The following is a 24,067-nucleotide window of genomic DNA, read 5'->3' as shown; positions in this document are numbered from 1 at the left end:
GGATATGCCATGCCCTTTATGTTACCTATAGCATAAAGGGTTTTATTTTTTTCTTTCGATTCGATCTTGATCTAGCTTACTATAAGGATCCGATGTAATCTATACAAAGGTAATATGTATTGAGTCGATTAATCAGACAATGAAAAGCTAATAATATGAGGATTCATGGTCATTTAATTAAAGTGGACTCCATTTAAAAACTTTGTAAATTCCACAATCGTAATTCTTAAAAGTACAAAAATGCAAGCACATAGTACCACATTAAAAAATTGCAATAGCCACCTGGCAAAATGAAAATGTCTTGGGCAATAGAATTACGAAAATACCCTATTTAGAATAAGGCGGGAGGGCGTCTCCTTCTCCAACAAGCTTATATTCAGAACAAGTCACATTTTAAAACCTAAACCTTGTTCACTTTATTGTTCAATAAAATCTTCGATATGTCAATGGACCTCGACCCAGATGAAGTCTTCCGTGATGATGAAGATGACCCTGAAAATGAATTCTTCAAGGTAAGCCCCCTTAACCTTTTTTGTTTGTTTTTTTAAAAAATTAGGGGAAATGGGTAAAATAGACATGCAGGAAAGAGATTCCTATAAGGAATTATTATGATTTTTCACTTTCTTGTTTGGGCTAAGATTGATTATTAAGCTCTTTGATATTTTTTATTTATCAAAACTAAACATTCAGGAAAGAGATAATACTAAGGAGTTCTTGGTATATCTTGTGGATGCTTCTCCTAAAATGTTTTCCTCTACTTGCCCAACGGTTAGTCCTTTTTACCAGCTGTTTTTGTCATTTTGATTGATTTTGGTCATTTCCCGTTACTTCACTTCACTTCAAACTGATGAAGTTGACTTATTTCACTGTTAATTTCTGTTAGACATTAATTTATAATCTGATCGAGTAGAGTTCAAGGTGCCTTATCATTACATAGTAGTAAAGTCAGGTCCATTCATGTTTTGACCTCTTGGTCCATGCTCCAGTAGGACCTGGGCGTAAAGGGGTTGGTTGGTTAGAGTTGGCTTGATTTTCACATTTATTGGGGAATGGACCAGCGGTCTGCTTATATAGACTTGATCAATCACTCCCTCTTGAACTAACTTTTGGCGTTGCAAAGCACCACAATTAGGAGTTGTTTTTTCTGGAAAGGGACATCTCCTTGATGTTGGATTTCTATTGCTTTTTGTTAAATGGTAATGTGCATTTTAAGCTGTATGGTTAACAAACTGTTCATTTGGTAGAGATGAATAGAGAGACTTGGTGATAAGTTATTAAGCTAATAAAGATGGAACTTATATTAGAAGTCTAATTTATTATCATATAGAAAGGCATTTCTTGCAAAGCACATTTTTTTTTGAAACTTGTAATGAATATATATATTACAGTTGCACCATAACAGGGCAAAAGGACTTTACAAAATCCCAACCAAGCTTAAGCTACTGCTTCACGAGGATCCTATCATATTAATAATCAACTAGTGATTAACCTTCTTAGCATATCTTTCAAAGCACAATTGTTAAAATGGTTCATGCGATATTCCTGGTGTCTTGTTGGTGTAATTTGAACTTGCTAGCTGGAGCTTGGAGGAACGAAAGGCTTAATTGGGCTAACAGCAGGTTCCGAATCAATATTTGGCACCTTGTTTGTGTTACTTTCATTAAAATATTCTAAGGGATCCTAGGAGGCCTATTTTTCTTAAAAGCATCTTCTCAATTTCCTTTAGCATTTTCACCTTTTGATTGTAAATGTGGAATCCCACTCTTTCTTCATTTTTGCAGGATGATGAAAAGATTGCAACTCATTTTCAAGTTGCCGTCAGCTCAATTGCACAATCTCTCAGAACTCAGATTATTAATAGGTCTTATGATGAAGTTTCTATATGCTTCTTTAACACTGTAAGCCCTTGTTCTCTAAAAGCTGTGACTTTGACAACCCTTTTATGATAATATCCTTAATCTCTGCTTTTCTCTATCTACAAAATTATTTCAGAGTTATACACCCCCCCCCCACCCCCCAAAAAAAGAGGAAGAAAACAAAAAAATTAAATCCTAATGAATTAAGCTTTGCTGGACCTTCTTTTCCACCTTGGTTGTAACTTGAGAATTCTGTGTGGATTTGTATTTTTCTTTACTTGTGGGATCGAAGTCTTCCTTGTACTATATAAGTTTTATCAAATACTATTTAGGTGGGCCAGATGTATGTGCTCTTGTTATGCAGCAGACTAGGTGGGTTAAAATCTACTTCTATCAAGGCAAATTTGTTTTTGCTATTTCCCCCCTAATTAACACCTGTTTCAAGTTTTTGTTTGCTATTATTAGTATTTCCAAATTTTGATAAGGAAAAACCAAATTAAAGAATTTGTTTTTAGGTGATAATTTTTTCTTATGTTCTTTTTGTGTGATTTCAGCGGGGAAAAAAGAACTTGCAGGACCTAAGTGGCGTTTATGTATTTAATGTCCGAGAAAGAGAGGATCTGGACAGACCAACAGCTAGGCTAATTAAAGAATTTGATCAAATAGAAGGTAAATCATCATATTGGTCTCTAATTTAATTTTTGGTGGGCGTGTAGTATTGCACCTTTCTCTGTTTTGACTAGATTCAACATTGGTCCTCAATTTGCTTCATCATAGTCACATCATTACAGTCAAGATGCGCATAAGCAAAGTGACTCGTGCCAAGTTGTTGTATCATCATTTCGTCTTTTTTTCCCTTGTAAATATGAGCTGTTTCTCAGACTTAAGAGGAAAACTCATCCATGAAGGTACTCTTAATTTTTCTTCATTAGCAACTTTAACTCCACACTTAAATTTCAGTTTTTGCAGTTAAACCTTAGTGCTTCCTATACTTTGCACTCTGAGGACTCTGGCTTGTTGTCAATCTTCCTAAAGGAACATAGGCTCTTGAATATATGTAGAAGCAGTCATTTTTACTGACTCTTCACAATCGTCTTATGGAGTACTTTATTAGTCCTTGTTTGACCAGCAAACTGGAAAACCCTAAAATGATGTTATTTCATACTTAATTAATAATTATGTGTAGAATTTTCTGCTATGTCAAAATGGACTAAGAATTCATCCTCTATACAATCAGTTAAATGTCTTGCCTCATCAATGAATAAACTCAAGGAAAAACAGTGTGAACTTTTTTGGTTTTTAGACTTGTACTGCAATTACCTGTTTAATTTGTTTGCAGAAAGATTTGAAAAAGAAATAGGAAGTAAGTACGGCATTGTGCCTGGCTCTCGTGACAATTCTCTTTACAATGCTCTTTGGGTTGCACAAGCCCTTCTCCGTAAAGGGTAAAATTTGCTCATTTCCTTTTTGTTTTCCCCTGAAATGATGTGCACCCTCTTCATTTACTGGTGTTCAAACCATTTCCAGATCTGCAAAAACTGCTGATAAACGTATTCTCTTGCTTACAAATGAAGATGATCCTTTTGGTAATCTCAAAGGTGTCATAAAAGTGGATATGATGAGGACAACGATGCAGCGTGCCAAAGTATAGTATCTTGCCACATATTTATATATTAATATTATAGTCAGTTGAAAACAAGTCCCAAAAGAAAAAGTAAATTTATGTGAAGATAAATAACTCTGAGTGACTGTGATTGTTTTGTGACTTCTTGAACGATTATTACACAATTATTCTACTCATAGCGCTAATGGTTGCAGGATGCTCAAGATCTTGGTATTACAATTGAGCTTCTTCCACTAAGCCGGCCAGATGATGAGTTCAACGTTTCCCTTTTTTATGCTGTATGACCATTATTTATTTTTGAGATCCTTTGTTGCATGTTGTTGTTATCTAATTCTAGATCTTTGGCTTCAGGATTTACTTGGTCTGGAGGGTGATGACCTTGCTCAGTTCAAAGCTCTGATAGGAGAAAGGTATACTTTACAAAAGATTCCAACTGTTGAGGATTCCCCTTGGATAGTTGTGAGCTATTCAAGTTTATTAGTATGCTCAGTATATGTATGGCTGTCTCATATGATTGCACTAGTCAGTTGACGAATCTCCATCTAAAAAGTTAACTACTTTCTGAAAGACTTGATACTTGTTGACACAATTTACTGTAGTGTGCTTAAGAATTTGTTACATATATTCATTAAACGAGTCCAAATAATAACTTGTTACATTTAGTCATGCTTTCTTTCAGTGATCGAGATGATTTAGTCATTTGTTGTGTAGATATTTTTCTAAGTGATCTAATGTTCATGAAGATTTAGTATGATGGCAATATGAAATGAGCTTAAATAAAGAAGTGGCTATTCATATAGTCGAAGGCAACTTGCTTGGGACTACGATTTAGTTGTTGTCTATCTAATGTGTAGTTGTTGATCTAATGTTCAAGAAGAACCAAAGCACCTAAGTTTTCTTTCCTACAGCTTATTATAGTAGTGTTAGGAAGTTTCATGCTGGAAGCATGAATGGTTGCACCTATGGTCTCCATTTCTTGAAAGATCATGGAGTGAAGTACTGATTGAAATTCAGATTCTTGTATGTTAATACTCAGAGTTCTCTATCTGTTTCTTAAGATGAATTTGTCCTTATGTCTAGGCATTTATACAATGTCTGGGAGTATGCATGATTTTTTTGGGTAAGTAACACAACGTAGTTATAATACTATTGAAGTTTCTAAAATAATTGCTATACAGACAGATTGCTGAGGGACTGGCAAAGGTATACAAGACAGACAAGATAATTGTCCAATATAATTAGGTACAGACATTATAAGTCTGGTAAATGAAAATAGGAAAATATATTTTCCAATACCATGTGGTTTTTCCGTTGGAGTAGCATTGAACAGACATGAATACAGTGAAAAAGAAATAGAACTTCGACATTAGAGGGCCTGAACATGCAAAAGGACATAAAATAACATCAATTTGTGTATTACACAATTAGAAAAGCGTAATACATTTTTTTTTTTAAAAAAAGGTAGCATAATACCAAAGAGAGAATATAGAATCTCCAGACTATCAGCAAAGCTCCTTTACCTTCCCATTTCAGGCTTCACTGAAGGAAAGATTCCATTTCTTCAATAGGTGTTGCTTACTGGAAAACTTACTCAGTTATATGAATTATAGTCTTAAACAAGGAGGCTTTTTTTAAGTGGATGAAGACTGAAGGAAGATGATCTATTTTGTGCATTCAGAGAGAAATGAGGGTCCAAAAGGGTGATATGAATGTTCACAAATTTACTTGTTAGATTTATTTATTTATTCTCGATTGATGAAATGAATACTCGAATGTAGAAAACCAAATAACATGAAGGTGAGATGACCAGATCTGGTAATTGGGTTGAATGCAATTTGTGCAGGCATTCAAGATCTGGTGCATGTGTTTTGTGCGCTGTTAAACAGCTCAAGCTTGTACATGTCCTTTGTTCATGTAGGAATCTGATTGGTGTGTGTTTTGTGCCCATGTAAATTATGCATTTTTATAACTTCCTGCATTTCCAAAATTTGTGGTTTTATTCTTTATGATTAAGATGGCTAGATAATAGATGTCAGTTTGCAAGGTGTTAAGGTGTTGAATACACTTTGAGCCTGTTAGATTTGATATTCTTTTAGAGCCTAAATTTACTGAAATTGTATTGGTCCCTCTTTTCATGTGTTCCTTTCGTATGTTTGCTATATCAGGTTTGAAGATCTGAACGACCAGCTTAGGAAACGCATGTTTAAGAAGCGCAGAGTTCGAAGACTTCGACTTGTAATTTTTAATGGATTATCTATCGAACTTAACACCTATGCTTTGATCCGTCCAACTAATCCAGGTCTGCCTTTTTTGTCCCATCTTTTATTAGGTAATGATTAACGTGAGGCGACTATAAGTAAACGCTATGCCCTTATTATTTTTCTGTAGGGACAATTACTTGGCTTGATTCGATGACTAATCTTCCTTTGAAGGTACTTTTTAGCTTCGTCGTCATGCTTTGTTTTAACCTTGTTTCTTCTGTTCTTTGGAAGTTCCTTATCAATTTTGTTGTGTTTATGTATGTCTCTTGTTTAGTGGGAGGGGGATTAAGAGAATTATTGTTCATAACTAACCTTTGCACTTCTTGGGGTTTTGATTTTTATTAGTTCTGATTGTAATGGATTTGGAGCAATCTTTTGTTTATTCGTTGAGGGTTCATTGTTGTTTTCTTTCTTACGGTCATTTCGTCCAAAGAAAAATCTCATTTGACCATCTATCTTTCAATATATTTGTCAGCCTTTGTAGCTATACATTTTTGTGAAAGAGCCAGTATAAGTTTTTCATTTCACTTCTCTGTACATCCCAATTATACAACAATTTTTTTGGTTTTCCTTGCCGACCAGTCATGTGAAGACACTCTTAGGTTAATGAATATCCTAAGGAGCCAATGAATCCGTAGTTAAACAAACAGGGAACCTTGTAAGAAAATTGTCAGGATATTTATCAAAAATGTTGTTATTTACCAAACAAATCCTTCTATAGCATTTTAGGCGCTCGTATTTCTAATACTATAAGTTTTCTTAGTTCACATTCTATCTTGAAAAAATAATATAGAATCCCGTTATATGTTATTTATGCGACTTATGTGATTATAGGGGAATTAAACAGTGTTACCATTGTAATGCATTTATAGTAATGCAAAGTTTTATACCACAAACTAAATAGTGGTTTTTTTTAAAGAAAGGTGACGTTTACTTCTATATATCTACAGGTATACTACATTAAAGTGTAGTCCCCCTCCAAAAAGTTCTACTTACATCATTCCTAGGATCTTTTAGTTACAGCCAATCAATAACACATCTTCAATAACTCCTATCACTACTGCTTGCACTAAAATAGTATAGTTCTAGGCAGTTCGTCTTTATCTTCTGAATATTGTTCTGAATTCCTAAAAAACATCTTTGATTCCTTTCCCTCCAAATTTCCACCAAATGCAAGCGGGGAAATCCTCCATCTCTTCTCTTTTTTTTCTCCTGCATTTTCATTCATGTTCCAGCATTGTAGGACTTCTATAATTCTCCCTGGCTTTGTCCACTTGATCTTCCTCTTGCGGATGAACATCTGCCACGATTGATCTGTCCATTTGCAGTGTAGAAAGAGAAGTTTGACTGTCTCCACCTGTTTTTCACATAGATAGCATCTAGAACACAGATTAGATTCCTCTTGTTCAAGTTCTCATGTGTCAAGACTGCCTCCTTTATCAAGAGCCATGTGAAGTAGTTCACCTTGTAGGGAATTTCTGTTCTCCAGATCATCCTCCAGGGCCATCCTGTTTGCTGCACCTCAGTAGAACTGAGTTCTCTGTATGCTGATTTTACAGTGAATTCTCCCCCCCTCCTCCCCTTACATAATAGTCCATGTTCCTCTCCTGTCAGATTGGTAGCCATATGCATTGTGTGATGAAATTCTTGTTATGGTTGTCATTTCCTAATCATTTAGGTTCTCCACCTGTTTTTCACATAGATAGCATCTAGAACACAGATTAGATTCCTCTTGTTCAAGTTCTCATGTGTCAAGACTGCCTCCTTTATCAAGAGCCATGTGAAGTAGTTCACCTTGTAGGGAATTTCTGTTCTCCAGATCATCCTCCAGGGCCATCCTGTTTGCTGCACCTCAGTAGAACTGAGTTCTCTGTATGCTGATTTTACAGTGAATTCTCCCCCCCTCCTCCCCTTACATAATAGTCCATGTTCCTCTCCTGTCAGATTGGTAGCCATATGCATTGTGTGATGAAATTCTTGTTATGGTTGTCATTTCCTAATCATTTAGGTTCCTTCTTAGAAACAGGTTCCACCCTTGTCCTGTCCATAATTCTGCGATTGTTTTTATTTGTGCTTGGTTCAGTCTATGTAGCACAGTGAAAGCATGTTTGAGTGTCTCCTTTCCACACCAAATGTCATTCCAGAAAGCTACTTTTTCTCCACTGCCCACCTTACAACTTGTTCTCTCCCTGACTTGTTGCCATAGGTTCCTGATAGATCTCCCATACACTACAATTATGAGGGTTGGTCACCACATCTGTCATCCATTTGTTCCTCCATGCCATATTTTTCTATTATTACTTCCTTCCATAGAGATACTTCTGGTGAGACAAATTTCCACAGCCAATTCATCATCAAGCTCTTGTTTTGGGTAATCAGCTTTCTAATCTAAATGTTTTGTTTTATATTGATTACTACACTGAAATTACTATGTATTATACAGGTAATCAAACAAGCTCGTAGAGCTGATGTAGTTCATTGGAGAAGTTATTGTGTCTACTAGGTCTGTTAGATCTAGGACATAAGTTTTACTAAATGAGAAGAGTATTATAGTTGAAACTGAAATTTTTTTGTGAAAGTTAAAGATGTGTTCGAGAATGAATGGAGAAGTATTCTGTGGTCGTTGAAGATTTGAGATTAGAAACCTGTGTTTCACTTGAAATACACCTTTAAACCAATACCTCAATCTTTCACCTAGCGTTCAAATGCTTATATATTTATGGCCGAACATGTTTTTGCAAATACTGATGTGCCGTATTTGTAAATATTGAAATATTATGACAAACCGGCCCTTGGTTTTAGAATGAAATAGTTTCAGCCTAGAGCGGGTTGGACATAGAGGATTGTTATAGCTGGCCCCAATGAGTTTGAGATTGAGGAGGAGTTGATTGGTTTGGTTTTTATGTAGAGTCTAAGCATTTAAATTTGTATAATGTTTGCATAGTAGAAGATAAAAAACAGTTGGGGGCCGTAAGTGAGAGAGGGTATGCTGGGAAACATTTATGTATAACATAGTTGAAATTGGATAGACTGTTATACATAATGGGATTAACTTCGGGGTGGGCTGTATGTTGGGAAGGTGTTACAGGTGGTTGTGGAGCTACATAATGTCTCATATAGGATATTTTTTTTCAACAAAAAGAAGACTCAACTTCGTATAAGGAATTTCTAAACGTCTGAGCTGTTCCATTGCCTTGTATTGTTTTGTTGGACGCTCAAATTCAACACATGTTTCATGCATGGAGCGACAATAAGTTTTTGCCATGTTATTTTAATATATGGTTAGTTATTGAGGAATTTTGTGTCAGCTTGTTTCTGAATCCCACTTACTAGGGAAAGTCGCCATTTCTAAGTTGTCATTTATCATTGAAGTTGGTAGAAAAGTTGATGAAATGTCAGTTCTGGTTTGTGTTGGGATTTGGTATAAAGCAAGTCTTTAACCTCTTCTATGTTCTTCCTTGTTTACAGACTGAGAGAACCTTCATATGTGCTGATACTGGTGCTATAGTTCAGGAGCCTCTAAAACGCTTTCAGTCTTACAAAAAGTCGGTATCTGTTTCTTAAAAGAATGACTCCCTCTTCTTCTACTCTGAATCTAGATTTCTCTCTTCAATTATTCTTATTTTAGATAAATGTGTGTGGCGGCATTTTTCATGTTTCTTCCAAATCTTCTTATTATGTGTGTGTGTGTGTGTGTGCATATATATATATATATATATATATATATATATATATATTTATTTATTTATTTTAAAAAATATTATTTTTGGACAAATTATCTTCTTATTATATATATTTAACAATTTAATATGAAACTGCAAATTACTTTTTCTAGTGTTTAATAAATTGGGAATTGGAAATCAATTTGTATCGGAGTACCATTCTATGGCCTACAATTATATTTTACTGATGATCATTTTGAGTGCTTTAATTAAAGTTGTCATTATGAATGTTGAAATTAGTCAGTCTAGCTACAATGTGATGTTACAGGTACTGAATTCATGCATGTTAGTTAAACCTTTTATTTTTGAAAATCCTGCACTACCCTTTGAGAAGTGTAAGTTCTCTTCTCTTTTCTTAATGCTCCATATGTTTTGTTGACTTTTTTGCTTTGTCCTATAAAAGACTGAAGAATATTATGTTATTAATGAAGTGGTGGGAGAACCATGAGGTTTCAGTTTCATTAGAGATAAAATAAACACAAGGTGATATTTCCTCATTTGCCCAAGCCTTGGGGGAATACCTGATAAGAGTACTGGCAGGATGTAGTAGATATTAGATGAAATTAGTCAAGGTGCACACAATCTGACCATATACCACCATCATAAATAGAATGTGCCATATTTCAGAACCCAAAAAATTTGTAGGAGACCTTCCCTATTTCACGTTACTCAACCTCCTATATCCTATTTAGAGAGTGTTCCCATATCTTGTCAACAATCAATTTCAGTAAAACTTTTTCACTTCCAACGGGTAGGTGAATTATTATTTGTTTCTTTGGAAACACTTCAAAATTTAACCTCTAACGATAGCTCGTACTACCAGAAGATAGTAAAAAAGACAAAATCAAAGGAAGAACAATCTCTTTATAGATTATCCATAGAGAAGTCAAAACATTACCAAGCCTCTCCACAGACTATATTAGTATTCAGCTCCTAACAGTGCTCTTTTGTTGCATTTTGTCCAATTTTTTCTGATTAATTCAAGAGAATATGGATAGATTGTAACATGGAACAGGGTGTTAGATCCTCATCATTTATGTATTGAAAAAGATTATGTAGTGAACTTGGATATCCTAGAAGAAATTCACATTTGAGTTTCCTTGATTTGCTAAATTTTGCTTCACTGAATTACCAAATGACCAGCCCAACTCAACTCTGGTAGACTTATTCAACCGTTCACTGATGTCTTGTGCCTTTTTGTTTCAGTGAGAATGTCATCTTTTCTGCGGATGAGCTTTCAGAAGTCAAAAGAGTTTCAACTGGACATCTTCGTCTGTTGGGCTTCAAGCCTTTGAGCTGCTTAAAAGACTATCATAACCTGAAGCCAGCAACTTTTGTCTTTCCCAGTGATGAGGTGTTCTTTTCAATAATCCACCTTCATTTTTCTTCTTTTGGTTCAGTATATGGTCATTGTTAAAGGTTATTCACAGTCCTCAGGCGTCTTCATTCTCGACAAGCTAAGCTGGTTAATATTGTCCAAATGCTACTAGTTAGATTTTTTTATTTGAAGCACTCTAAAATATGTTAGTTTTGTCAATTTATATTGCTGATAGATGGGATATTGGATTGGATCATTTCACCTTTTAAAACTACATCTAGAAATGAGTCTGATGAGTCAACTTGATTTGTGCTTTATTTCTACGTTTCTATATCTATCTTCATGTCCTTATGGCATAGTTAATCAAATTCAGCTTTAACAGCTTGGACTATGCAGTACCAATGATTTCTTACCATACAACTTTACCACTTCGATCCATCATTTGGGAATACTTTTCACTATCTCCTATAATATGTCATTTCCATGATGATCAATTCTATTGCTTCTCCTTGGTACTTGCAGGAAGTGGTTGGAAGCACTTGTCTTTTCGTTGCTCTCCAAAGATCAATGTTGCGGCTTAAGCGGTTAGTATGCCTGAAAATTTTGTTAATTTAATTAGCAAACAGGGTTAAGTTAATAGTAGGGAGTGATAAGTTCAGTCTTGCATGTTTTGACCTGTTATCTCTATTTAGAAGTGGCTGGATGCTCTTTTTCTTAGGTAAAAGTCCATCCGTTCTTCATTCAACTGGGTTTTCATTTTCATTTTAGTCACTGTTTATACTGTTTTGTCTATTTAAATACGAAAAATGTGTCTCTAGTCAGCCTTTTGTCTAAAGTAATTCATGCAACTGTTTTGTTGTCTTTCTCTCCTTCTCATTTCACCTTATCTTAGGTAGTTTGAACTACTCTATCAGCATCCCACTGTGCTAAATCTTGTTTGAAGTTGTATATAAGCAGTCTGCAGTAGTGCTAGCTAGCTTTGATCTCAACTATTACGGAAGTGGCACATGTTGCTGACTTATGGACATTTTTCTGCTTGCCTTCTCGCATTAAGATTAGTTTGCAAATGTTTATTTTTGCTCGATTGTAGAAATAAGTTAATAATCTCTCTGTTGCTGTGCTTGCTGAGTGTGTTGCTGTTTTGTGTTTGACTTTAAGTATCATCACAGTTTTGCAGTTGCTTTCTATGGGAATTTAAGTCATCCTCAATTGGTTGCTCTTGTTGCACAAGTAAGACATTGTTTTTCCTCTCCAAATCCTTTCGGATTATATATAGACTAAATCTACCTATTAATGCACCTGTGATTGCGGGGTCAGTGATTGCCAACACCTCTGACATGCACTGAAGGATGTATTGAGTGTGATGGTGAGACAACAATCCAAGTATATAATTTGATACAATCACTAAGAATAGTCTTAACGACTTTATTTGTTCGTGAAGTTCAAAAGAGATCTACTAAGAAGTATTAAGTCGGACATTCTTAATCCTTGTGCGATCATAATTTCAGGATTCCAAGAATTAAAAAAACTTCAATTGCTTTTTTGTGTGTTTCACTAATTTTCATGAGAGTTTCTTCTCTCCTTTTTAACAAAATTCTCTTTTCAAATGGCATTGGAGCCTCTGCGATTTCGATAGGGACTTAAGTAGCTTATGCCTACTCGCTTCTCATGCGAGGTGAAAGTTTTCCCTTTTTCGTTTCAGAGTTCAATCACCTCTTTCCTGATCACTTTTTGCAACCATGCATTTTTTTTTTTGGGGGGGGGGGGGTTGGTAACACCAGCACTCTTTTTGATAATTTTTTTCAAGTCCAGCATACCTTGTATAACTTTTTAAGTGCATTCAAACTTCTCAGTGGAAATTGGGTGGAGGGAGTAGCCTTTTTTGGTGTATTCTTTTCTGTGTGAAGTTGTGAATAATGACAAACTTTTACCTGTTGGTCTTCCATTTTCATGGTTTTTGATAAATGCAGGATGAAGTAATGACTCCTAGTGGTCAAGTCGAGCCACCAGGGATGCATCTGATTTATCTTCCATATTCTGATGATATCAGACATGTTGAAGAGGCAGGCAGATTATGTCTTAGTCACAATTGATTTCTTTTTCTATTTTGAAAAATCATGAAGTCTATATCTAACGAATGTGGTTTTACTTGCAGCTTCATACTGATCCTAATTCCGTGCCTCATGCCACTGATGACCAGATAAAGAAGGCCTCCGCTTTAGTGAGACGTATTGACCTCAAAGATTTTTCTGTGTGGCAATTTGCTAATCCTGGTAAGTAATCATAGCTTGGGAAAGGAGATCATTGTTTTGTGCTGCCACTATATATGCAGTTCCGATTCCAAAATGAAGCTTTTTTTTGGTAAGCAAATTATATTATTTACCAAAGGTGGTAGTGTTACATCTCAAGAAGATAAAAACAAACAGAAGAAACCTACTACAAAGAGCCTGCACTGGCTAGTATTTATCCCATGCCAGATGCACCCTGCAGCTCGTGTAGACCTCCTAACACCTCGTCCCCAAACAAGCAACATCACTCCGGGTAACAATCCAGTTTAGTCATGTAAGATACTAACTCAGGCACCATTGTAGCTCTATGGAAATCCTCCTGGACAATCTGCCTAATGATAACATGTTGTAGCCTTGTAGATTGCTGAAAAATTCTAAAATTCCTTTCCTACCACACTTGGAACACTGCAGCAGCTAACATCATCTTATAAACACCTGCACCTTTGCTTTTCCCTTTGCAATACCTCTGCGCCCATTGCACTTCATCCTTCCATCCTTGGTTCAATCTTGAGATGCCTTGCCACTGTAATAGCCTTTTCCATATACTACCAGTTACTGGGCAACTAAAGAATAGGTGTTGAATGGGCTGATAATTTACGAGGTGAGATATAAGCCTTTCTGGAGCTTGATGTTACCGTTGGGTTGGACTAACTGATCCATCTCTTTGTTGATCAAATGAAAAGTAATAAGTTCAATTATAGGGTGGACATCCAAAAGAAGCAAAGTTTTTGATGTAATTTGTTAAATATTTCCAGGTAGTTAAAATGTAAATTGCTGAATCTATTTATTAACTTCAAAAAGGGACTTTCAAACACAAGTCTTGCAAAGGTGTTTAAATTATGTTCCAGTGCTTCATATCTTAAAGCAATTAAATGATGCAAAGCAAAGGGTCATCGCTTCATACGTGAAGTCATGCACTTGAAAAGAATTTTCGCTTCAAACAATGACTTGCAGAGTTATTTCATTGGACACCCTTCCAATTGACATGCACTCATAATTTTTACAGAACTGTATGAAGTGGAATGCCCCTTATATATAGAAGTGGAGTACCCTTTCCATTTGTATTCTTACAAGATTGTTTCTTGCAGCATTGCAGAGACATTATGCAGTATTACAAGCTCTTGCACTTGATGAAGATGAGATGCCTGAAATTAAAGATGAGACTCTTCCAGATGAAGAAGGAATGGCTAGGTAGTGATGAATTTCCACCATCTTAGGTCCCTTTAGTCTGTGGTTTTGGTCCTTTTTAGTCTTCAACTTGCCTCTTATGTTTAGAAAATTTGTTATTCTGAATTTCCTTTGCTTGTATCTTGTTTGGGTGCAAGGCCTGGTATTGTCAAAGCATTGGAGGAATTCAAGCTCTCTGTTTATGGAGAGAGCTATAAGGACGAGGACTCAAACATTGAAGGAAAAGCTGAGCCAACTAGGAAACGGAAAGCAAATGCTATAAAAGAATATGGTAATTATGAGTGGGCTGACCTTGCAGATAATGGGAAGGTAACATTGCCAAGCTTATGATGTTATGCTATATATATTTTGCCTCAGTTCTGGGCTTTATAACAGATCCAAAATGTAATCAATCTATAATATATGAGGTCATGTGGTTTGGGTCAGATAAATTTGTTGGAACAATTAGTGCTTCAAGTGAATGAGAAGCTTTTAGTGAGATGGCAAGAAGAATACTTTCATAAAATTTCATTTGATTTCTTACTATATATGTATTTCACTTCTTTTTGTTGCGATTTTGCAGTTGAAGGACATGACAGTTGTAGAATTGAAGTATTATCTAGGTGCACATGACCTTCCAGTCAGTGGAAAGAAAGAAGCCTTGATTAGTAGGATCTTAACTCACATGGGCAAGTGAGTTGTGACTTTCAGATCTTTGGCGGTCTGCCATTAGTTTGTACAGAATGGTTCTTTTTGCTGCAGCCTGTTGAGTAGTTAGTTTTTGTTTCTCGTTGAAACCTTTATGTCTTGGCATTATTATGGAAATTAAGAGGTCTCATTACCTGTTGCTTCATGTAGATGAAACATTGTTGTAACTTGATCCTTTTGCTTCATGTGTAAAAAATTGTTGTGACTTGATCAAAGAAAGTCAATGGTGAACGAATGTAAACCCCCTCTTTTCTAGTTGTTGAGACAATTAGGAGTTCTCTCCAGAAAGGAATATGGGTGTACTTGTTTTTGCTTCTGGTAACGTCCATATTCCAACTAAGATCAAGTATCTTGATGAATGGGTTCCAAATCAATGCATTTTGAGAGGAATAGTACCAGTCACATAATAAATGTTTAAAATCATTCATATACTGAAATAAATAGACTGAGTACGCATGCGGCATGACACTCGATAGTACTTTTTGAATAGAATGATGGCCAACCAGCTTAAATACTACTCTATGTAATTGTAAGGAAATGAAGCTTTACAAGATAATCTGGTGACCTAACTATGTTTTATTTGAGTCTCTGTGCATAATTGATGCCCCCAGATATGCCCAAATCTACCTTGATATACTATATCCACTGCAGGATATGAAAACTCGGCTGTATCCAGATTAGTCAGGCAAGTGAGTTTCGAATAGTTGATGGTTGAAAAGAGAACGGTATGAGAAGTGGGAAGATGTCAGGAACCACACCAGGATAAGATATTGGCACGCCTTTACTAATTCTGTTGGAAGAGATCCATGACAAATGCCTCTGAGATGACCTCCTTCTAAGCCTTTGGTTCAGAGAGACTTGGATGTTCAAGATATAGCTGGACACCTAGAGGTTCACTACTCATGGACTTAATAGGAGTTATAAGAGGTGCTTGCTGCCACTGCTGAGTATCTGTTGGGACCCAAATTTCGGCATCTTTGCTGGTACCACTCTGCGGGAGAGAGCGGAAGTAAGCTGTTATCTCCCACCTGCAATCTATCAAAGCTAACAAGTTGAGGAAACCACTTCGAATTCTCACAAAGGCTAATTGCAAAAGCTAAGAAGATTTATAGTGCCGTTTGATATAAAGTTCCTAATTAGCTTACCTGGTGGAAGAACCTTCATTAACGATTGGGACAATGGAAGCTTGATCAAAAATGATTTAAGAGAGAACGCCAGATCAGCTTCCTCCAACTTTGAACCATAGGATTGGTTTACATTTATCTTGAAAACAAATCTCTCGATAGGTACATTGTTGCTACCAGAAAAAATCACCGCCACTCTCTCAACTAATCCCTGCAGGAAAAGAAACATGATTACTTTTGAAGAACAACAATAGCACAAGAATGACAGCCTATAGTGCCAATCTCTCATTTCCCTTGCAAAAGCAATAGCATTTGTCTGATAAACAAGATCAATAAATTGTTATAAGTTTAAGGACATGTCAAAAAGTTCCTCTGTTTTTTCCCCTGAGGAAAAAGGGGGGACAATGTGGCGAGAGGAAGGGGGAAGTTAGAAATGTCAATTCACACATTAGCTCCAGTACCCAAGATGACCAATTAACTATTATAGGACTGTTGAAAAGAAATGCAATACACCTTTTGTATGAAAGGAAGAAGTCCATTGACAGAAGAATGGATATATTGTTGAAGCTCCGGGTGTCTAGCTCTTTGAACCACAACATTCATGTAACGCCGCCTTTCAAAAGCCCCTTCATAGAACAAGATCCAATTCAGAGGTTTTCTAGCTTAAGCAGTAAAATAGAGCTCTGAATTGCCGGTAATTTTTCTTTTACCACTTGGGTAAACTCCTTTGAGGAACACAACTGACGTAATGGCAACTTCTAAGAATTCTACAAGAATCTGGGCAGTTTCACCTGCAATTTCACATTGAAGGTAACCTCTCTCCTTGCTAAACACACTGATGAAAAAAAGCTTTGAATCAGCATATCAGAACCTGTATAAGAATACACCAACCTTGTGGACTTCGATTGCGATCCATCACTCTCTCCTCAACTCCTATGGTTTCTGCAGCAATGTATTCTGCTCAAACATGTGAAGCAGTCACACAATGAGTTCTCCCTCATCCTATACACAAAGAAGACATTTTATATTGACCAATGAGGTTGCCTTTTTAAAGGTTCGACAATACCATAGTAAATGCGTTTCAACTCAAACTAGCTTACCTTAATTTACTAGTTATAGATTTTCCGAAGAATTATTTGGAAAGGTCTCAATGCGACCATTTCAGTACATAAGTTTTGACGTGAAGTACAATTTTATAAGAACTATTAAGAGTCTAAGATTATGAATTGCTACTCTCAATCAATAAGGTTCCTTAACTAACCCGAACTAACAAATTAGAAAATTTGCAAAAAGCTTCTTAAAAAATATTTATATTTTTTTCTCAACAAGATATAAAACAACCAAGTTAAACAAATAATGACCCATTGAAACTGTTGAAATTTGGATCAAAGAACCAGGAAGATATCCTTAATAGAACACTCATGAAGATTCAAGGCCTTTAGAGAGAAGCTTCTATTATTTATTGCTACCAGCAGTACAGATTCTAGGGAATACAGGAACTTCTCTATGACCTCTAAAAAGAAGTTAAACAGAATGCCAACTGAAATTATGATTAAGGAGGATAAATAGAGAATGTTGTGACATACGCAGACAAGGACGCCAAAAAGCAACTTTCAGGAAAAATTCAAAACAAAAATTAGTTGATCTCCAAGATAGTTCTCAAGATATTCAAGTTCACACCATATCTCTTTCTTTCAGCATGCCTCTAGGCTCTAAAATTCCAATAAATATGATTGATTCAGTACTTAGTTGTTTTCAACATAGAATTGAATACAAAAGCTGCATCCAAGTTCCAAAGCTACATCATTGCCAATATCTTGACCATTCGTATTACTGATTAACACAATACAGATCAAGACCCATGAGAAACAGGGTAAAAAGAACAGAATACAGTGTCAACCATTCTTCTCATTATATAAACTATGTTGGAGCACTGATACATGAATCAATATCGCTTCTTCCTGTAAGTGCTATAAACTTATCCCTAAATAATAACAGAGGGCATTTACAGATCAAATTAGACCCATCATAAGCCTCTTTAAGTATCACGGTACTCCTGACACCTTTATTAGTGATGTAGAATATACCGTGTTGTTTGATTAAGCAAAGCAAAAGTCTAGCTGGTAACCGTAACTCGGTATGAAATGCATCTATTTGAGCAGATGTCAACCTCTTTTCCATAGTCAAACTGAGGAGCTCGTGAAGCACTGCGACTACTCTCTTTTGAGCTTTGGGATCAGCAAGTTCAAATCCTTTAGCATTCAAGTATGGAGAAGGGAACTCCATCTTCTGCCATTTCTGAATTTCCTTAAGGTAGTTCATATTCGGCCTAAATCCTGCAGGATAATGCATTCGAAACGCGAAGGGACCGAAGTAGTTTCCATCTTTCAATACTCTAACCTTCTCTTTTGAAGTCAGGATCCCTTCACACGCCAACCTTTCCTCCCGGGCAGTGACAGCTAGATAAGAATCCCAATTTTCTAACTGAAGGGATGTTCTTCCATTCACGTCTTTCACTGAGAAAAATTGTGGGTATTTTGGAATCAGCGATTGCCTGAAGTCATTAGGCAAGCCCAAATCATTCTCAATCAGTTGAATGGTTTCCAGTGGCAACGTGCAATCAACCGACAACATTAACAACTTCCTTAGATTCTTGACCAAAATAGGTTCCATTTGCACTCTTGCTTTATCTTCTTCTAGTGCTATTTTATCAGCCTTTTCAGTCAGCATAACCATCGGTGGAGTTCCATTACCACCGGTGACACGGAATATCATAGGATATTTTTCAATAATACCCATGAAATTCCACTTTTGCACAAATCCAACTTCTTTCTCAAGGTCTCTAAGAAGGACACATTGTTTTCTCTGTGATTGAATTATGGATTTTAAGCGTAAAATCAATGATGGTTTTTTCTGAAGCTCCATGACTCTGTCTAGATCATTTACTCTATAGTACATTTTCTTCTTAGGTCTCCCTCCACTGGTTTTGAACATAATTTGTATGCACATATGCCCTACTCTCAGATATGGCAATGGATGGCACAATCTTTGCCTTCCATTGACTGTGAACCATTTTCGAGACTCAATTAGCGAGAAGACCATCACACATTTATGCATCTGGAAAAGAACAGAGACATGCGCAATTCAGCTTAAACAATTGAAGCGTAATAAGATTTTGGAGAAAAGAACTGTCTTCCCTTAAATGAAAACTACAAATAGAGTGAAGTTTGTGGGTTCCCAACCATCTCAAATTAAAAACAAAATGCCTACATGGTGGCGACCAACGGATTCGCCCTTGACCAAGAGGGCAACAACGCTTAAAAAGATTACCTTTTTGCCACTACCCAACATCCCCAAGCCGTTTCTCTTATATATTCACTGGAATTTTCAATACAAATAGAGGATCCACGCAAACGGGTAGCTAGGTCCCAGGAACCTCCAATACCCTAAATCCGTCTAAAACAGGAATTTGATCTAAACAGTGTCATTGAGCTTAAGCTGTATATGACCCAAAAAAGGACAATTTTTTCTCGACCGTTAACACTTAAACACAGATTAGAGCTACACTATTAACGATACCATGCTTTAAATTTACGAAAAAATAAAAACATGAACTAATACAACGGAGTTGAAGCTCTTCAATAAATTGGAGCAATTGAGCAAACACATCATTAGAAAACAAAAACAAATTCACTCGAATTCATAGTTTACTAAATACACTCAAATTGCAAGTAAATTGCAAGGGTTTCGGTCAATTTAGAGAGAAATCGAAGAGAAAAAGAGAAACTTACAAGACGGTGCAGAGCAGTGAGACGAATGAAAATGGTTCATTTGTGTTTTTCAAGTTGAACTTTGCCTTGTATAAAAAAAGAAAATCATAATCTAAATTTAAAGAAGGGGTAAAATTGGAACTTTTTTGCAAATAGTTTTTGCTATGTTTTTGTCTTTGCTTAAACCATGAATCAAAGATAAATGATAATACCACATTTGAAGTATCATTTTTTTGATAAGTTTTATATCTCAATTATCGAGTGTTCGTATTTCTTATCTAAACTATCACTAAACTGCATGTCAAAACACACATCAAAGCTAATAAGATCAAGTGTTTAAATACAATCTCCAAAAGATATTCAATAATTTAATTTACTCAACAATTTCGTCCACATGAAAGCTGACTCAGCATGTTTTTTTAATAAATAGTTCGCAATAGTTCATATAGGAAGTACAAATATTTGATAATTCAAATAGAAAACTAATAAATTTTTTTTACTTCGAATCGTGTTTTGAACCATTATCTCTAAAATCAAACGAGACACTTGAGACTTTCACAGTCTTATCTCTTCAACTTCTTAAATGTTCAGAGCTGAATCCTCAAGTGACTTGGTGCATCTCTTCATTTGATCAGCATCAGCTATTCTTTTCATGCCAGAAGCAACAGAGGAGCACTGGTTTTTACTGATGAGTTTCAAAATATGAAGTAAACACACGAAGAAATATCAAAGTAATTACACATCTACTATATATAAACAATATAACTTAGATGAACCCCTTGACTCTCTACATGGCTCCTCCCCCGCCCAGAAGCAACATCATCATCCTCGAACTCGAAGAATGCTCCATTAAGTCTCTCAAGGACTCTCACCTTGAGAATTCTCAGGGGTACTTCTTGACACACTGTGTGAATGAAAACAGAAAACCAGTAAAATAAGAGAGTGAGTCCACGATGCTACGAACTAGCCAAGTAGCTCACCCTGATATCTCCAAGCAAACTCTAAACTCAGTCATGACAGCCGCTATCCCGGGGATACATTACTGTACAAAAAATGCAATAAGTGTAGTATGAGTACAAAAATATAACGTGTACTCGACAAGTATCTTCAATAGTAACGAGGGTTGGTCTTTCAAATGTTTGTGTTCCATCATGATCAGCTTATGTGATCTCAACAGACATATAATAACAATATATAAGTATATCTAAGTGAACATTGTTATAAAAGAAATGCACAGAACCAACGTACGGAGAAGATATGCACAGATTCAACCGAACAACTAAATAAAATGTGCGAATAAGAGTTATGATGAGATATCAGTAAAGCTGATTCTTTACCACAATTGTATCAACAAAACCCAGGCAAAACAACCCTACGCGATGTTCACTCCTCCTCCCAAGATCACAAAGCACAAAAACCTGATGCACCAGAAAGAAAAAATCTGGTGCAGCTGAAATAGGAAATTAGCACCCAAAAGGCCAAATCTCACTGAACCTCTCGAGTTGCAATCCAAACATATGTACAAGTTCAAAATCATCCTATGGACCTACTCAAATCTCGAATTCGAGCCTGTCTAATCACATCATTGACTTTGGTTAACTCTTAATCGTTGAAATAACTAATTTTGGCTGTAAGAGATTCTAAAACTCAAAACAACCTAATAGGTCAATACAAACATGGGAACATAAGTCATTTGCAACCTCAAGTCAAAAGGTGTCAGTGAGCTACGGTTGTTTTCTTGATCCCAAACACTGAAGCATTCTGCTGCAAAATCTGCATCTGCATATCCTATAAAGAAAGAAAGCAAAATAGAGAGAAAAATCAAAATGTTACCTGAATGAATTGTTTTACCTAAATAAAGTTTCTCTTTAAGTCCAAACAGTTTTCCGGATTACTATACATGGTTAAACGGGCACTTAATGATATAACTTACTGTCTGGTTGATACTGAATATGAACTTGGAGACTATCACATCCTGCAATCTCTTCCACTTCATTTTTAACGTTGAAAGCTGAATCCTCAAGTGAGTTGTTGCAGCATATCAACTTAATCAACTTCAATGTCGGGATATCCACAAAGCTAGAAGGGATCTTACCACACAGTTGTGCATTTGTTTATAATTAACTTCTCCAGTACGGGGAAGGATGAATCTGAGGAGCGCCATTCTGTCATGAGAACATTCTGTAAAAGCAAGTACTTGAGTGCTAGGAACTCATAATCACTGACATCCCAACATATGCCATATCCAGCCTGCCTAAATCTACCTTCTGGCTTGAAGTATATATTACGTAGTTTGAGACTTTCAAGGTTTCGCAGACTTGCAAGTTGTGAAAAAGCTTCTTCTGTTAAGCAAAGTCTATCAAGGGACAAATTCTTTAGATTTGAAGGGAGGACAACACAGCTGGCCAGTCCTATGGATTTGTAGCCGGAGATCGGGCGTGAAAAACACAGTTTGAGAGATTGAAGTGGGAGTTCTTCAAGATTAGGCATATGAACTTCATAACCTTGTTCAATAAAGTGGAGCTTGAGTTGTTCAATATGTGGAAATCTCCACCAGAACTCCGGGGTCTTATCAGCCAAAAATATACGACACTTCCCAAAGGTCTTCAACTCTGGTAACAAAGTTGATGAAGATTCTTCGGAAAGTGCTCGATCATTGTCTTCCCATTTGAAAGAAAAATCCTGTATATCCACATGTCTTAGCTTCTTCATTTTCCAAATAGATGGGGATGTCTCGAAACGCCTTGAAAAATCACTACTTCCCACCACCTGCAAAGTTTGTAGATAGTGTAGGTGTGATACCCACTGGAAATCAAATTCTTGGGTACAAATTGCAAGATACCTCAAGTAAGTTACTGCTTGCACTGCTGTAGTCCAATAACGTCTTTCCAAACAGACATCTGACAAATGCAACACCCGAATAAATCTTAAGTTATCGAGTAAAGGAAAAGTCTTTCGCCAAACACGGGACTTTGGACGAGCAATAGACTAAAGAGACCTATCATGACATTTAGCGAGAGACTCTCCTTTCTTCAAGCCTGCCAACATTGGAATCCTATATGATGATTCTGTATACTGCAACAATTGGTGAACAAGATGATCATGGATAAATCTAGTATACTGGGGTTCCTTTGAAGGTTGGTACTGCATAAACTTTTTTTTTGTAAGTCTCCTCAAGCAAAACTCATGCACTACATCATGAACAGTGCAGTACTCTATCTCACCATTATCTTCTCTCCTTCGAGAAACAATTACTAAGCTTCTGTTCACTAGATCATTCAAGCAAATTTTAGATGCGTCCTCAACGTTCTCTACGTCCAAGTTGTGTACAAAATTTTCCGCTATCCACAACTTAAGCAAATTGAATACTGGAAATTGATGGTCTTCTGGAAACAATCCCATGTAAAGCAGGCAAGACTTTAAATGGTCTTCCAAATGGTCATAACTTGATTCTATTATCTTCATGCTTTGCTCTTGTAAAATATGGGAACTCAAATCTTCTGCGAACCCAAGCCACAAAGAGGCTTCCCTTTGCTTTGCAATAATTCCAGCAATCAAAACAATCACAAGAGGTAATCCCTTGCAGTTTTCAGCAACTTGTAATCCTGTTTTGAGTAGCTCTGGGGGACAAATCTCTCCTTGAAATACTTTCTTCTGAAGCAAGTCCCAGCTTTCATCCACTGTGAGAAATCGAAGAAAATATGGATCACTGTGGTGCTTAAGCTGCCTATACACTTCCTCATCTCGAGTTGTTAGCAGTGCCCTGCTTCCATTTTCATCATCCGGGAAAGATAACTGCAACTCTTCCCAAGCCTCAACATCCCATATATCATCTAACACAATGAGGTATCTCTTGTGCATTAGAATCTTGCGCAACTTGTCAGGCAAGTCTTCAGATGGGCTATCATACATATTGCCTACAACTTGTTTAGGAATCTCTAAGAACACCTTCCTCAGATTATATTCTTTTGAAATAGAGCACCATGCTCGAACGTCAAAGTGTTAATCAATACAATGATGAGTGAAAACCATTCTAGCCAAAGTTGTTTTGCCTAGTCCAGGCATTCCAACAACCGATACAATGTCTAGTTCCTTTGTTCCACCTGTCAATTGTTGAATTATGTGTTCAGCATCATCCTCAAAACCAACCACTTCCTCATCTATTGAGGTGGAAGTTCTTTCACCCTTCAGAACATTTTCCGTGTCAGTTATCTAGATCTCTTTACTGC

The 24,067-nt window shown here is 36.3% G+C and overlaps 4 protein-coding genes across 7 annotated transcripts; 1 reads left to right on the top strand and 3 right to left on the bottom strand.

Moving 5' to 3' along the window:
- Nucleotides 1–340: 340 nt before the first annotated feature.
- LOC101260670 (ATP-dependent DNA helicase 2 subunit KU70) lies at nt 341–15,185 on the top strand. Its single transcript, XM_004247949.5, has 19 exons — nt 341–512; nt 691–768; nt 1,782–1,898; nt 2,411–2,525; nt 3,196–3,301; nt 3,384–3,501; nt 3,675–3,758; nt 3,832–3,890; nt 5,646–5,779; nt 5,869–5,912; nt 9,210–9,286; nt 10,670–10,817; nt 11,304–11,365; nt 11,951–12,011; nt 12,752–12,844; nt 12,937–13,054; nt 14,158–14,260; nt 14,395–14,566; nt 14,820–15,185. Exons 1-19 carry the CDS (start codon nt 441–443, stop codon nt 14,931–14,933), a joined length of 1,875 nt encoding a protein of 624 aa, XP_004247997.1. The 5' UTR covers nt 341–440; the 3' UTR covers nt 14,934–15,185.
- Nucleotides 15,186–15,322: 137 nt separating this feature from the next.
- LOC101248333 (DNA polymerase zeta processivity subunit) lies at nt 15,323–19,976 on the bottom strand. Of its 4 annotated transcripts, none has more exons than XM_010328627.4 (6): nt 19,860–19,976; nt 16,960–17,070; nt 16,779–16,859; nt 16,582–16,694; nt 16,090–16,279; nt 15,323–15,979 (listed from the first exon to the last, which is right to left on the bottom strand). In XM_010328627.4, exons 2-6 carry the CDS (start codon nt 16,982–16,984, stop codon nt 15,780–15,782), a joined length of 609 nt encoding a protein of 202 aa, XP_010326929.1. In that variant the 5' UTR covers nt 16,985–17,070; nt 19,860–19,976; the 3' UTR covers nt 15,323–15,779. The 4 variants fall into 4 exon arrangements, with proteins under 4 accessions (XP_010326929.1, XP_010326930.1, XP_069144982.1 ...); XM_010328628.4 differs by having other exon boundaries at nt 16,960–17,025; nt 19,860–19,963; XM_069288881.1 differs by lacking the exon at nt 19,860–19,976 and adding an exon at nt 18,239–18,375.
- Nucleotides 17,757–19,992, bottom strand: LOC101260971 (protein WHAT'S THIS FACTOR 1 homolog, chloroplastic). Its single transcript, XM_004247950.4, has 2 exons — nt 19,860–19,992; nt 17,757–19,185 (listed from the first exon to the last, which is right to left on the bottom strand). The coding sequence occupies exon 2, from the start codon at nt 19,183–19,185 to the stop codon at nt 17,989–17,991; it is 1,197 nt and encodes a 398-aa protein (XP_004247998.2). The 5' UTR covers nt 19,860–19,992; the 3' UTR covers nt 17,757–17,988.
- A 425-nt stretch (nt 19,993–20,417) lies between these two features.
- On the bottom strand, nt 20,418–23,750 carry LOC101248618 (putative late blight resistance protein homolog R1B-16). The gene is made up of 7 exons (XM_069289638.1): nt 22,837–23,750; nt 22,681–22,738; nt 21,964–22,607; nt 21,772–21,917; nt 21,567–21,626; nt 20,630–20,742; nt 20,418–20,513 (listed from the first exon to the last, which is right to left on the bottom strand). Exons 1-7 carry the CDS (start codon nt 23,748–23,750, stop codon nt 20,418–20,420), a joined length of 2,031 nt encoding a protein of 676 aa, XP_069145739.1.
- Between the last annotated feature and the right edge of the window lie 317 nt (nt 23,751–24,067).

The sequence above is a fragment of the Solanum lycopersicum genome, chromosome 9, assembly GCF_036512215.1.
Source record: "Solanum lycopersicum chromosome 9, SLM_r2.1".
Classification (NCBI taxonomy): domain Eukaryota; kingdom Viridiplantae; phylum Streptophyta; class Magnoliopsida; order Solanales; family Solanaceae; genus Solanum; species Solanum lycopersicum.
The sequence above is the reverse complement of the archived record's forward strand: the minus strand, read 5'-3'. Positions and strand labels throughout refer to the sequence as shown.

What these genes read in the sequence shown, in the direction of transcription:
- LOC101248618 (XM_069289638.1), bottom strand. Translation starts at nt 23,750, where the DNA reads ATGTATGATAGCCCATCTGAAGACTTGCCTGACAAGTTGCGCAAGATT. An exon ending in CAAGCAGTAACTTACTTGAG is followed by an intron (nt 22,608 to 22,680) that starts GTATCTTGCAAT and finishes CAAACTTTGCAG; the next exon opens with GTGGTGGGAAGTAGTGATTT. An exon ending in CTGGGCGGGGGAGGAGCCAT is followed by an intron (nt 20,514 to 20,629) that starts GTAGAGAGTCAA and finishes AGTAAAAACCAG; the next exon opens with TGCTCCTCTGTTGCTTCTGG.
- LOC101260971 (XM_004247950.4), bottom strand. Translation starts at nt 19,185, where the DNA reads ATGCATAAATGTGTGATGGTCTTCTCGCTAATTGAGTCTCGAAAATGG.
- LOC101260670 (XM_004247949.5), top strand. Translation starts at nt 441, where the DNA reads ATGTCAATGGACCTCGACCCAGATGAAGTCTTCCGTGATGATGAAGAT. An exon ending in TGACTAATCTTCCTTTGAAG is followed by an intron (nt 5,913 to 9,209) that starts GTACTTTTTAGC and finishes CCTTGTTTACAG; the next exon opens with ACTGAGAGAACCTTCATATG. An exon ending in TCAATGTTGCGGCTTAAGCG is followed by an intron (nt 11,366 to 11,950) that starts GTTAGTATGCCT and finishes GTATCATCACAG; the next exon opens with TTTTGCAGTTGCTTTCTATG.
- LOC101248333 (XM_010328627.4), bottom strand. Translation starts at nt 16,984, where the DNA reads ATGGATCGCAATCGAAGTCCACAAG. An exon ending in CAAAGGAGTTTACCCAAGTG is followed by an intron (nt 16,695 to 16,778) that starts GTAAAAGAAAAA and finishes TGTTCTATGAAG; the next exon opens with GGGCTTTTGAAAGGCGGCGT. An exon ending in AATGAAGGTTCTTCCACCAG is followed by an intron (nt 15,980 to 16,089) that starts GTAAGCTAATTA and finishes TAGCTTTGATAG; the next exon opens with ATTGCAGGTGGGAGATAACA.